Below are 13,000 nucleotides of genomic sequence, written 5' to 3'. Positions count from 1 at the left end.
AAATAAATCTCAATTCTCTGTGCCAGGGCACCATAGCCTGGGCACCCAGAAGCTAATAAATGAATAAATGAACAAATAAATAAATAAATAAATAAATAAATAAATAAATAAAATATCAATTGTCTGTGCTGGGACAACATGGCCTTGGCACCCAGAAATGAATGAATAAATAAATAAATAGATAAAGAAATAAATCTCAGTTCTCCCTGCCAGGGCATCACAGCCTGGGCACTGAAAAACTAATAAATAAATAAATAAATAGAATCTCTATTCTCTGTGCTGGGACATCACAGCCTCAGCACCCAGAAATGAATAAATGAATGAAAAAATAAATAAAATCTCAGTTCTCTGTGCTGGGGCATCATGGCCTGGGCACCGAAAAACTAATAAATAAATAAATAAATAAATAAATAAATAGAGTCTCTATTCTCTGTGCTGGGACATCACAGCCTCAGCACCCAGAAATGGATAAATGAATGAATAAATAAATAAAATCTCAGTTCTCTGTGCTGGGACATCACAGCCTCAGCACCCAGAAATGGATAAATGAATGAATAAATAAATAAAATCTCAGTTCTCTGTGCTGGGACATCGCAGCCTCAGCACCCAGAAAGGCATAAGTGAATAAATGAACAAATAAGATCTCCATCAGCTGATGGTAACTGGCGGTTCAAAGCCCCCAGCACACCCTGTTGGCACAGCAGTGGGGCCAGGATGGCCCGGGACACAGCAGGGGACTGGCAGAGCCCCAGAGGAGCTGGTTCATCTGTGCCTGGTGCCCTGTCCCCTCTGCTCACGGCTCCGGAGGGACCTCGCTGTGACCCGCGGGGCAGAGCCACAGCCCCCAGAGCCCCCGGCGTGCCCAAAGGGAGCTCCAGCTCCCTGGGAATCCCAGGATCACGGGATTCAGACTGGTTTGGGCTGGGAGGGAGCTTAAATCCCACCCAGTGCCACCCTGCCCTGGCAGGAACACCTCCCACTGTCCCAGGAGCTCCAGCCCCAGTGTCCAACCTGGCCCTGGGCACTGCCAGGGATCCAGGGGCAGCCACAGCTGCTCTGGGAATTCCATCCCAGCCCTGCCCACCCTGCCAGGGAAGGGGTGTCACCACCACATTCCTCCCAAAAAATCCCCCAGATACAAGAAAGGCAGTGAAACAGGCCTGTGAGGAAGTGACATCCACGCAGCACAGAAATAATCACCTGCCCGGGATCCCAGGGTGCCAGGATGTGTGCTGGGCATTGTTTGTGGGTGGGCACGAGCGCTTGTTGCCATAAATCCAAGGCAGCTTAGCACCAGGAGCGATTTCCTGCTCCTAAAGGGCTCTGGGTATCTGTGCTGAGCAGAGTTTTGACAGAAATGATTTGCCATAGCTTTCAAACCCCAAAGCTGGGCTGGGGAAAGTTCACTCGGAGATTGCTGCCATCACATCCAGCGATTTGGGAATATTTATGGGCAAAATATTTGGGCGTGCTAACTACATCCAATTCAGTGGGAGCACAAAACAAAGCCTCTGCTTTGAAGTGTTTGGAACAGAAAGACTTTAAACCAAGCCTTTCACTGTGTAATGGAACGCTTGTGTTAATTATAATTCCTTTTGCCAGGATCTGCTTTACATAACAAAGCTAATCTGCCAACTATTAAGGAAATTTCCCCATTTTCTCTTACAGATGATAGAAGGGGAAATAATATCATATTTTAAATGCAAAGTGGGGATGATTAAAATTTCAGTCTAAATAAAATAAGAACATTTCTGAATCTTAGAGACAACAAAACAAGTAATCCACGGGGGTCAACAGAAAAACTGACTTACAATTCTCTACTTGAGCCTTTGGTATTACAAAGCTTTTTATAAGTAAGCAATTTTTAGCTGTTTATTCTGCTCCCTGTAATGTCTTCAGCACCGCTGGCCTTGAGGCAGGTTTGGAATCAGAGGCTTAGGAACGCTCTGGTTTTATCCAGCTCCTGAAGTGCCTCTTTATCCATTCAAATCTGCACACTCACATTCAAGTTCACGTCTCCCTCGTGAGATTTTTGTTTAATCCTTTCCTTATAAATGAACATATTAACCTGAGGGGAGAAATGTTCAAAACATCAGGTAGGGGGGAAAAAAAAAAAAAAAAGAGGATGCCAAAACCAGCAGTAAAAGGAGAGATTCTGTGCATGCATCTCCTTGAGCACAGCATTCAGAATTCACCCATGGGGCTGTGCCGTGCTGCCTGCACAAATTCCCGAGCTTTTATCTGAATAGCTGGGATAAAAGACCTGTGATAAGTGGGTATAATAGGAGCTGGAGTCACATTATGGGATTGCATTATGAATCAGTGCTGTGTGGTTTGATTTTGCTGTCGTTTCCTCGTCTGCAGCTAAAGACCTTGTATATTTATGATCCCGTTCCTGCCTCACAAACGACACCGCGCAGGAAAGGAGCCCCCGTAATTTCAGTCCCAGGGTTTGCATTGTGTGGATCCTGTGAGGAAACTCCCAGAACATCCCCTGCGAGATCTGCTCCCAGAGAGGAGCACGGAGCGTTACAGGGCTGGATTAAAGGAAACACCATCAGCCTCAGGCACCCGCAGAAAGGCAGAGAAAATCAGGGAATCAGCGTCCTTCAGGCTGGAAAAGCCTCCCAGCCTGGAGTCCAACTGCTCCCAGCACTGCCAAGGCCACCCCAGCCATGTCCCCAGGTGCCACAAGCTCTGAAACTGCTCCACGGGGACTCAGCCCTGCCCTGGGCAGCCGTGCCAGGGCTGGACAGCCCTGTCCAGGCAGAACTTCTCCTGTCTCCAGCTGCCTGAGGCTGGAAATGCAGGATGTGGCTGGGCTGTGTGTTCTGTCACCCCCTGTCAGAGCTGGGGCAGTTATCTCCTGTTCATTGGGCAGTTTTCTTGATCTCTGCCACAGCCAATCCTCCCTCCAGATCTCTGCTGTTCATGGGCCATTCATTATTAATTATCTTCTGTTCATGGGCCATTAATTATTAATTATCTTCTGTTCGTGGCTACTGGGTGTCTCTGCATGGCTGAGAAAATTCCAGCATCCCATGGGGAGATGCTCTGCCCAGGGGAGGAGCCAAACATTCCTACCTGGATACAATCTGACCTGGGAACAGCACAGCAGCCTTTGCCCCCTGCATTCCCAGAGGAGCAGCTTCCTTCCCCTGCATTCCCAGAGGAGCAGCTTCCTTCCCCCTGCATTCCCAGAGGAGCAGCTTCCTTCCCCCTGCATTCCCAGAGGAGCAGCTTTCTCCCCCTGCATTCCCAGAGGAGCCCAGGCCCATCTCCCCCAGCCCTGGAGCTCCAAGGAAAACTCCCCCCTTGTGCAGGATCCTGCTCCAGCAGAAGCACAGCTGGCACTGCAGGAGGGCTGAGCCCCCCTGGGATGGGGCTGAGCCACCTCCCTGACCCACAGGGGACAGGGCTGCTCTGACCCTGGCACTGCTTTGTTTTCTTTTTTGTACTATTGCATTTGTATTTTTAATTTTCTTTCTGTTCTTCCTGCTCCCATATCTTTGCCCAAGAGCCCCTTAATTTCAAAATTATAATAATTTGGAGGGAGGGGATTGCATTTTCCATTTCAGGGGAGGCTCCTGCCCTCCTCAGCAGACACCTGGCTGTTCAAGCCCAGACACCAACTCAAAGCTCCCCTGGCACAGCCTTTCCCCTGTCCCATCCCTGGGCCCAGAGCCTGTCCCCAAAGCTGTCCCCTCCTGTCCCTGCACCCCTGCCAGGGAAGGGAACCACGGGATTTGCTGCCCCAGAATCTTTGGATGGACAACTGAAAAGTTTTCTTCACACCTTTAGGAAAGCTGTACAATCAAAGATCCACTCCTTCAAATGGAGGTTTTCCAGGCAGGAAACATTCAATCCCAACCCTTTAAAGCTGCCTGTCAAATCCCTCACAATCCAGTCCTACAGGATGAATCTGCCACTTTACTTCTCAGTTGTTTTTTCAGTCATCTCCAGAAATTTTCCTAAATTAGCTCCCTACATTCTTTTTAAAGACAGGCATTTGGTTCTGCTCCTTCCAACTGGTGGATTTGGCTGCTTGCAAATATCAGATTTTGTCATCATCCTCCCTTTACCCTTTCTTAGGCTACGGAGCCGAAATGAAAACGAGGGGTTTGGAGTAGGGAGTGTGTGCAGAACACGAGGAGATGCTGCTCGTGTGAGCAGCGTGAGGAGGAGCTGCTGGACCAGGGCCATCCCACCCTGTGGCTCTCCCAGAGACACCAACCCCACACAGCTCAGGGCTCTGAACGTTTTCCTTCTCCGAGTTCCCAGCTCGGAAATCCAAGCCAAGATGTGCCATGGAATAAATCCCAATGGAAGAATAGCGTCCTCGCACTCTGAGGTGGGGTTTAGAGAGAAAATGCACTGCTATTATTTCCAGTTTCAGAAATCACCTTTGCAATGAAAAGCTCTGTCCCCAGCCCCTCTTTCCCAGCTGGCAAATCCTGAGGAGCTGGACTGAGGCTCCTGTGCATTCCCAGAGCCTTTCCAGGACACTGCTCCTGTTTTCCAGCACAGCCTCAGGCCCAGGGAGCTCCTCCTTCATTTTGCCCAGGTTGTTCAAGTGCTTCAGGCGTGTGCATTTCTCCTCTTGCCCCTGCATTTCCCTGCGAGCTCCTTGCCCCCCTGCAGTTTCTGGTTTGTGAATGGGCAGCGCAGCAGAGGTGGGACATTCAGGCAGCCCTGGAGGGAGGCTGGCACACCAGGAGCTCCTGCAGGAGCGTGTGCTGGGCCACAGCTGCCACCAGGAACGTAAATCAGGGCAACAACCCCATCTCCCAGGCTGACAGGGGTTTAAAAGCAGGAGTAGACAAACTCCCTCTGGTCCCTTCCCTTGTGCCTCGGAGAGGAGCAGCAGCGCAGGCTGCAGGTGCCAGGGGTCTGCCCCACCAGAGGAAGGCACGGCCAAAGCAAAGAGCCCTCTGAGATCATGGAAACGCCATGGAAAGGGAGCTGAAGCGTGCAGCTCCTCTCACTGCAGACATCCCACCCATCCCTGCCCTCTGGCAGTGGAGCCATTCCCTTGTCCTGCCCCAGCCCCTCTCCAGCTCTCCTGGAGCCCCTTCAGGGGCTCCGAGCTCTCCCTGGGTCCTTCTCCTCTCCATGACCTCACACAACAAGCTTTGATGCTGCTGCTTTTAACTGCAAATACAGTAAAATTGTGAATCCCCGGGGCCCTGGAGCCTGGAATAAGGATTTGTTCCTTTAAAGAAGTGCTGGACTCTGGAATTGCTCACAGACCTCGTTCCGAGGAGCAGGGTGGCTGCAGGGCAGCTCTCACTCCTCAGGAAACCTGGGAATTCAGCCCAATTTCCATTTGTTTCACTTTTTCAACGCTGACTGGACTTGACAAATGTTTTTTATCCAATTCTGGTGTCTCCTGTTTAGTGTGTCAGGAGCCATTAGCTGCAGTCAGGCTAACAGGGACACCAGAGGATGTTCCAGGAGTCCTTTTGGTTCATCCCCTTTCCTTCCCAGGATTTGTAGGAATGGTTCTGGCACATGGACCCCTTTAATTCCTAAAAGTCCTGCCTGGCCACAGCTGGACTCTAAAATGCTTTTGCAGCGTCTTCTCCTCAGTTTTATAGGAACAGAAGAGAGGGATGCTTGGAGATTTTGGAACCTCATTTGGGGGAAATCAGTGGGTTTGCTCCTCCTTAGCAAGCCTTCATTAATTTAGATTTAAATCCAGGATATTCCAGGCCATCAGGTGTGACAGTTTTCAGATTCTCTTTCCAGTCTGGGGTGAAGAAGAGGATGCTCTGAGAAAGAGCTGCAGAGGTCATGTCCGGTGCTCTCCAGAGCTGTTTGATTTCCTTTGGTATCAACTCTCCAAGCCAAAGCTGCACTTTCAAACAGGGGCTGCCTTTACCTCCCCTGACAACTGATGGGCTGGAGCTGCGGAAGAGGAACTAGCAGAAATCCAGTGGGAAAACTGGGAAAAATCCCAGCAGCCCCAGAGTTCAGGGACAGGCAGCACAGAGCTCAGGGTTCTCCCACTGCTGGCTCAGGGTGGGCAGCTCCAGCAGCTCTGGGTGAGGAGATGATGGCAGTGATCCTGAAAATTACTGCCTCGTTTGCCCAGGGCAGCCCAGTCCAGGGAAAGGGACATTCCCAGAGGGGTGGAGGACACTGGGTACCTCCATGGAACCAGCCTGGAGAGAGCCATTAACCAAATGTCACAGCTTTCATTCTCCTGCAGTCCATTCCAACATAAAGTTCTGTGGAAGCATTCAAATGAGACTGCCCCTGCATGGAGCAACTATCCTTTGAAAAGGGGGAGAACAATTTAAAACAACCAAACAGGTTTTGGGGGCACCAACCCCTGCTGAAGGTTCCAATGTGACGTGGTCCTAGAGCAATTCCTTCATTGCACAGCCAAGATTTCACCAATCCCCTTCATTTCAAAGCTCAGATTTCACCAATTCCCTCATTTTCAAAGCCCAGATTTCACCAATTCCCCCCATTTCAAAGCCCAGATTTCACCAATTCCCTCATTTTCAAAGCCCAGATTTCACCCCTGTTTGCCTCAATCCCATCAAAGCCCAGGGCACAGGGCAGCTCCACCACCAGCTCCTGGCTCATCCCCACTCTTTCCAAAATCTCCATAACCCCTGTGCTTCAGAATGGTCTGGGATCCTTCCCAGCTGGGTGGGATTTTTTCACTGAGGGAGGCGGATTATTCTTTTCTTTCACCTAAGCATTTTTTTGGGAGGTGGTTTATTTTTTCACTTTATGCCATATTTTTTCCTCCTCCTGCGCCTGGCATGGCCATGTAACACAAGGAGCTCCTGAAAGGCCCTTGGGACCCTGCTGCAGGCACCTTTAGCAGGACTCCAACCAACCATCCCACTCCACTCAATTCCCTGGAACAGAACCAACACTCTTCAGGCCAGAGAGGAAATGATCATGTTGTGCCCATTGTCCTCTGCCTGCAGATTCCAGAAGATGGAGATTTCAGGCTGGCAATGGAAATTCGGTGGCAGCCGTGACCAAAGCAGCTCGCACATGGCAGAATTATGGGTTTAGACGAGAGCAGCCCCGCTCCACTCCAGATACAACCCCGATTTCCATCCCTGTAAGCGAGATCCCCTCCCAGCGCCGCCGTTCCTGTGCCTGGAGCCCGGCCGAGCGGGGAAGAGCCACCCGGAGTTGTTTTAGAGCGAGAGGTCCTGGGAGGGCCACGGGTGGAGGAACTGAGAGCAGGGATGAGCAGCACGAGAGCGCCGGGATCAGCCGCTGCTGGCGCGGCGATGGCACGGGAGCCAGGCCACGGCCAGGCAAGGATGCTGCTCGTGGGGCGGGACAGAGACCCGCTGGGGCTCTGCATCACCAGCAACCCTCCGTGCCTGCCTCCCCCCACCCCAGAAATGTTTCTCCAAGTCTTTTTCTCCCCGTGCTGAGCGGGGACAAGATGATAACGGCGGCTGGCACCAGCAAGTTGATTTTATAAAGAAAACTGACACCCTGCTCGAGTGCTGGCAATTTAAAAGAGTAATGGATTGTCAGTTTTAGCTGGGAAGTGGTTGTTAGATGATTTTAAAGTCTTTTGCATATTTATTTTGTCCCACTTTAAATAAATTTGGGGAAGATTTATCTCGTTAGCTTCAAATGCAAGTCCCTCTTGGCCTGGCTGAGGAAACAAATTAGACTTTGCAAACATTGCAAAGACTAAATCAATACATTAATATTTAGGGGACATTAAGGGGGTTTATTAAACAGAAAAAGGGCCTAGAGTATTACTTGGGGAACATTAAACATGCTTAAATAAAAACCCGAGGTTGTGGTTCCTGACTGAATCTATAAAAGGCATTTCCAAGGATAACTGAATTATTTACAGCTCCCGTGTCGGGAGCAGGTTCCTGCAGGGTGAGGTGGGGCTGGGAGGGCAGCAGGGGCCGTGTCCCTGGGCTGGGCGTGTGGGGCTGGCACAGAGGGGGCAGCAGGCACTGGGGACACCTGGGGACAGGGCTGGGACCGGGCTCTGCACCTGAATGGCAAAACAGTGACCTGTGCCAGCTCTGCACCCCCAGCAGCCAAACCCAGCCCCAAAACCCCTGGGATGAGTGCAGGGCTGGGTCCTCTGAGCCCCTGCCCTGTGTACCCATGTCCCTTTTGGGGCTGGGGTCCCTCTGAACCTTGACTTGTGACCCTGTGTCCCTTTTGGGGCTGGGGTCCTTTGCCCCCTGCCCTGTGTCCCCATGTCCCTTTTGGGGCTGGGGTCCCTCTGAGCCCTGCCCTGTGTCCCTTTTGGGACTGGGGTCCTTTGCCCCCTGCCCTGTGTCCCCATGTCCTTTTGGGGCTGGGGTCCCTCTGAGCCCTGCCCTGTGTCCCTTTTGGGACTGGGGTCCTCTGCCCCTGGCCCTGCTGTTCCCAGTGGAACACAAGGGGTGTCAGGGGGTCCCTGCACAGAGCAGGCACTGAGGGGCTGCAGGACCCCCCTGTCCCCACCCAGAGCACCCAGTGCCACCTCCAGAATTCCTGGGACACCTCCAGGGATGGGCACTCCAAGCTCCCTGGGCAGTGCCATTCCCTGACCCCTTTCCACGGGGAAATTCCTGCTGGTGCCCACCCTGGGGCCGTTCCCTCTCCTCCTGTCCCTGTCCCCGAGCCCCAGGCCGAGCCCGAGGGTCACAGAAATGCCTGCAGGGTGTTTTGGGTCACAGAAATGCCTGCAGGGTGTTTTTAATAAAACACTCACTGAGCTCCGAGTGCAGCCCAGCGTTCCTGCAGGATCCCCGTGGGTGTGGACAGTTGGTGTGGGGGTGGCTCACCCCGTTATTTCTAAGGGATTTCCACGTGCCACACGGATTAATAGGGATTGCCAGTTCAATTCTCCTCCTCTATATTCATTGCCTTATTACTCATAAAAATGCAAAAGAAAATGTTAATGATGATTGCACCAAAGACTAATAAGTTAAAGCCTTAGGTTATACTTTGCATTTCTGAAGATATAAATGCAATTGCTTAATAATTATGCATATTTTTAACTATTGAGTTATTATTTCTCTATATGCTTGTAGTTAGCCTAATTAATTTTAAGCTCCTGTTGATGTATTTTATACACGCAATTAATTTCCAACTTGTTTTTTTAGCCCTTGCATGAGGGCATTAATTATTAGGAAGACAATCAAAACCAAGAATTGTTCACCCTGGAACAATGCAATAAATATTAAATCCGTGTGAAAGCTGACACCAGAGCTCAGGAAGGGAGGGAGAGAGGACTCCAGGAAGGAAGGAAGGAAGGAAGGAAGGAAGGACTCCAGGAAGGAAGGAAGGAAGGACTCCAGGAAGGAAGGACTCCAGGAAGGAAGGAAGGAAGGAAGGAAGGAAGGAAGGAAGGACTCCAGGAAGGAAGGAAGGAAGGAAGGAAGGAAGGAAGGAAGGAAGGAAGGAAGGAAGGAAGGAAGGAAAGAAAGAAAGAAAGAAAGAAAGAAAGAAAGAAAGAAAGAAAGAAAGAAAGAAAGAAAGAAAGAAAGAAAGAAAGAAAGAAAGAAGAGAGAGAGAGAGAAAAAGAGAGAGAGAGAAAGAGAGAGAGAGAAAGAGAGAGATAAAGAAGAGAAAGAGAAAAAAAGAGAGAGAGACAGAGAGAAAGAGAAAGAACTCCAGGAAGGAAGGAAAGAAAGACAGAGAGAAAGAGTGAGAGAGAGAAAGAAAGAGAAAGCAAGAAAGAGAAAGCAAGAGAACTCCAGGAAGGAAGGAAGGAAGGAAAGAAGGAAGGAAGGACTCCAGGAAGGAAGGAAAGAAAGAGAGAGAGAGAGAGAGAAAGGAAAGAGTGAGAGAGAAAGAAGAAAGAAGAGAGAGAGAAAGAAGAGGAAGAAGAGAAAGGAGAAAAAGAAGAGAAAGGGGAGAAAGAAGAGAAAAAAGAGGAAGAAGAGGAAGAAGAGGGAGAAAGAAGAGGAAAAACTCCAGGAAGGAAGGAAGGAAGGAAGGAAGGAAGGAAGGAAGGAAGGAAGGAAGGAAGGAAGGAAGGAAGGAAGAAGGAAGGAAGGAAGGATTCTGGGATGGAAGGAAGGACTCCAGGAAGGAAGGAAGGATTCTGGGATGGAAGGAAGGACTCCAGGAAGGAAGGAAGGATTCTGGGATGGAAGGAAGGACTCCAGGAAGGAAGGAAGGAAAGAAGAAAGAAGGACTCCCAGAAGGACTCCAGGAAGGAAGGAAGGAAGGATTCCAGGAAGGAAGGAAGGACTCTAGAAAGGAAGGAAGGACTCTGGAAGGGAAGGAAGGACTCTGGAAAGGAAGGAAGGGCTCCAGGAAGGAAGGAAGGACTCCAGGAAGGAAGGAAGGACTCTGGAAGGGAAGGGAAGGAAGGACTCTAGAAAGGAAGGAAGGACTCTGGAAGGGAAGGAAGGACCCTGGAAAGGAAGGAAGGGGCTCTGAGGGGGCTGCAGTTCCCTGTCCCAGCGCTCTCGCAGCCCTACCTTGCACGGTCAGGTGCACCTGCATGGTCCTGGGCGTGTGCTGGGTCTGCACGGAGCAGGTGTAGGGGCCGTCGTCGGTCACGTCCACGTCCTGGATCTGCAGGCTGTACTCCCTGCGGTTGGCCGTGGCGATGGACACGCGCGGATCCACCGACCACTTGTCGCTGCCCGCGAAGATGATGCTGGAGCGGTTCAGCCAGGCCCCTTTGGAGGCTCCATCTTCCAGGTAGCACCTGGGGAGAAGGGAAACCCTGAGCACGGAGCCGCGGGAGCCGCTCGATGCCCCCGCTGCCGCCTTTAGGCTGAGCACAGCTGGGGTTTATCAGGGCCGAACCCTCACAGGAGTCACTCGTGAGCTCGGAGCCAGCCCAAGCCCAAGCCAGCTTCCAGCACAGCCAGCACAGGCTGCTCTGTCCTTCCTGCCCCTTCTCCTGCCGGAGAGGCTGCTGGAGCGCTGGGAGGAAAGCCTCAGTTATTATTGCTATCCTGCCTGGGAATAGAATTATTTCTATTCCAGCCTCAGCAGCGACGCGCGCTCCATGGAAAATTCCTGCCCTGCTCCTGGGGCACAGCCCCCTTCTGCTGCTGAGCTCAGGAACCAAGAGACGTTTCCAGGAAAAGCTACCTGGGCACCAGAGAGCCCAGAGCAGCTTCTTTTCAGGGGGTTCATAGAACCCCAGAACCCCCGCCGTGGTTTGGGTGGGAAGGGAGCTGACAGCCCACGCCACGCCACGCCATGCCATGCCATGCCATGCCATGCCATGCCATGCCATGCCGTGCCACGCCACGCCACGCCACGCCATGCCATGCCATGCCATGCCATGCCATGCCATGCCATGCCATGCCATGCCATGCCATGCCATGCCATGCCATGCCATGCCACCCCATCCCACCCCATCCCATCCATCCCATCCCACCCCATCCCATCCCAGGAGCTGGTGGAGGAGCCTGGGCCTGCCTGGGGGGAGGAGGATGTCTAAGCCTGGCTCAAACACCTCCGTGCTCCACTGCCCACGGGCAGCACCGTGGAACCAGGAAAAGCTGCACGGGCTCAGGAGGCTGCAGAGCCCGGAGCCATCGGGCAGGGATGCTGTGGCACCGGGAAATCTGCATTTCTCTCCATCACTTAATGACTCTTCAGGAAACGTGGCGAATGAATTAGGCAAATTTTAGACTCACCCCCATGCCCACCTTGGAATTTAAGGCTTTGAAACCATTTTAAAAGCTGAAGGAAGGTAAGAAGGAGGATAATACAAAGGGCAACAGACTAATGGGACATTTTTATTTCATAAAGAGCTTTCTACATGAAGGAAATCCAAGAGAAGAAGGGAACGCAGTAGAGCTCGTCCCTTTGATGAAACATTAAAATAGCACAGCCATAGAAAGTGGAGGCAGAAAATGGTGATTTGGTGGCTTAAGCATCTGGCAGTATTGTTTAAGTGGAAAATGACATTCCATTCAGGAATAAGGAACTGGAAATATCAGGCTGAAATGGTTCAGAAACAAAGCATGAGAATAACCAGTCATTTAATTAATGATCTCGGCACTAAATCTGAAAGGGCTCTGAGGGGAGCTGCGACGTGGGATAAAAAATCCCCATTTACAGAGCAGAGAATTGGGATGCCACAGGGAAGTGGCACTTTGAGGCTGGGATCCCTGCAGGAGGAGTTCTGCAGGGCCTGGTCCCATCCAGGGAAGGCAAGGAGCCTCCTTCAAAGTCCTGTCGGTGCTTTGAACTTGATTCTAGTGAGCAGCGGGGTGGGAGAGGCAGAGGAAGCTCCAGTTCACTGAGATTTTTCCAGCAGCACACGCTTCTTTCCCCCCAATCCCTGCAGCAGAGGGTCCAGCCCATCCCAGCAGAGCTGAGCAGCCTGGCCTGAGGGAGCTGTGCCTGCCCTGCTGGGCTGGACTCAGGTGGGATTTGAGGTCCCTCCCAGCCCAGACCACTCTGGGACTCCAGGAATTACAAAGCAGCATTTTTGCAGGCAGCCTGTAGCTCAGTGAGCATTTACCACTTCAGTAATTCCACTCTATTCACGCTCACACGTCCCAAGACATGCAGCCTCCTCCTCCTCTCCCAGCACAAAAACCCAAAAACCCAGCTCCACCAACTCCCTGCTCGCCAGAAAAAAACCCAAAAACCCAAATCAGAAAAGAATTCACAGAATCACTGAGGCTGGAAAAGACCTCCAGGATCACAGGGTGGGATGGGCTGGGCTTGGAGGTCCTTCCCAAGGCCACCAGCTCCAGACGAGCTCCTGGAGCACCCACAGCTCCTGGGGCACCCCCAGACGAGCTCCTGGGCACCCACAGCTTCTGGGGCACCCCCAACTCCTGGAGCACCCACAGCTTCTGGGGCACCCCCAGCTCCTGGGACACCCCCAGATGAGCTCCTGGGCACCCCCAGATGAGATCCTGGGGCACCCCCAGCTCCTGGATTACCCCCAGCTCATGGAGCAGCAGCCAGCATCCTGTGCTTTCCCACCAGCCACGTGGGATGGGATGGATAAATGCATATTTACCCCATGGAAGCAGCAGTCCAATGATTCATCTCAGAAATGTTTTCTGAT

At 51.7% G+C, this 13,000-nt stretch overlaps 1 protein-coding gene across 2 annotated transcripts in view; it reads right to left on the bottom strand.

Moving 5' to 3' along the window:
- The window catches only part of NEGR1 (neuronal growth regulator 1), a 175,590-nt gene that overhangs the window by 96,185 nt on the left and 66,405 nt on the right, over positions 1 to 13,000 (bottom strand). For both annotated transcript variants that reach the window (XM_031505577.2, XM_031505578.2), the window contains exon 2: positions 10,431 to 10,663. In XM_031505577.2, coding sequence (XP_031361437.1) covers positions 10,431 to 10,663 — 233 coding nt within the window. The remainder of the gene's footprint in view (positions 1 to 10,430; positions 10,664 to 13,000) is intronic.

Source organism: Lonchura striata, chromosome 9, assembly GCF_046129695.1.
Source record: "Lonchura striata isolate bLonStr1 chromosome 9, bLonStr1.mat, whole genome shotgun sequence".
Taxonomy (NCBI): domain Eukaryota; kingdom Metazoa; phylum Chordata; class Aves; order Passeriformes; family Estrildidae; genus Lonchura; species Lonchura striata.
Note: the sequence above shows the minus strand (reverse complement) of the source record. Positions and strands in the feature narration are given on the sequence as shown.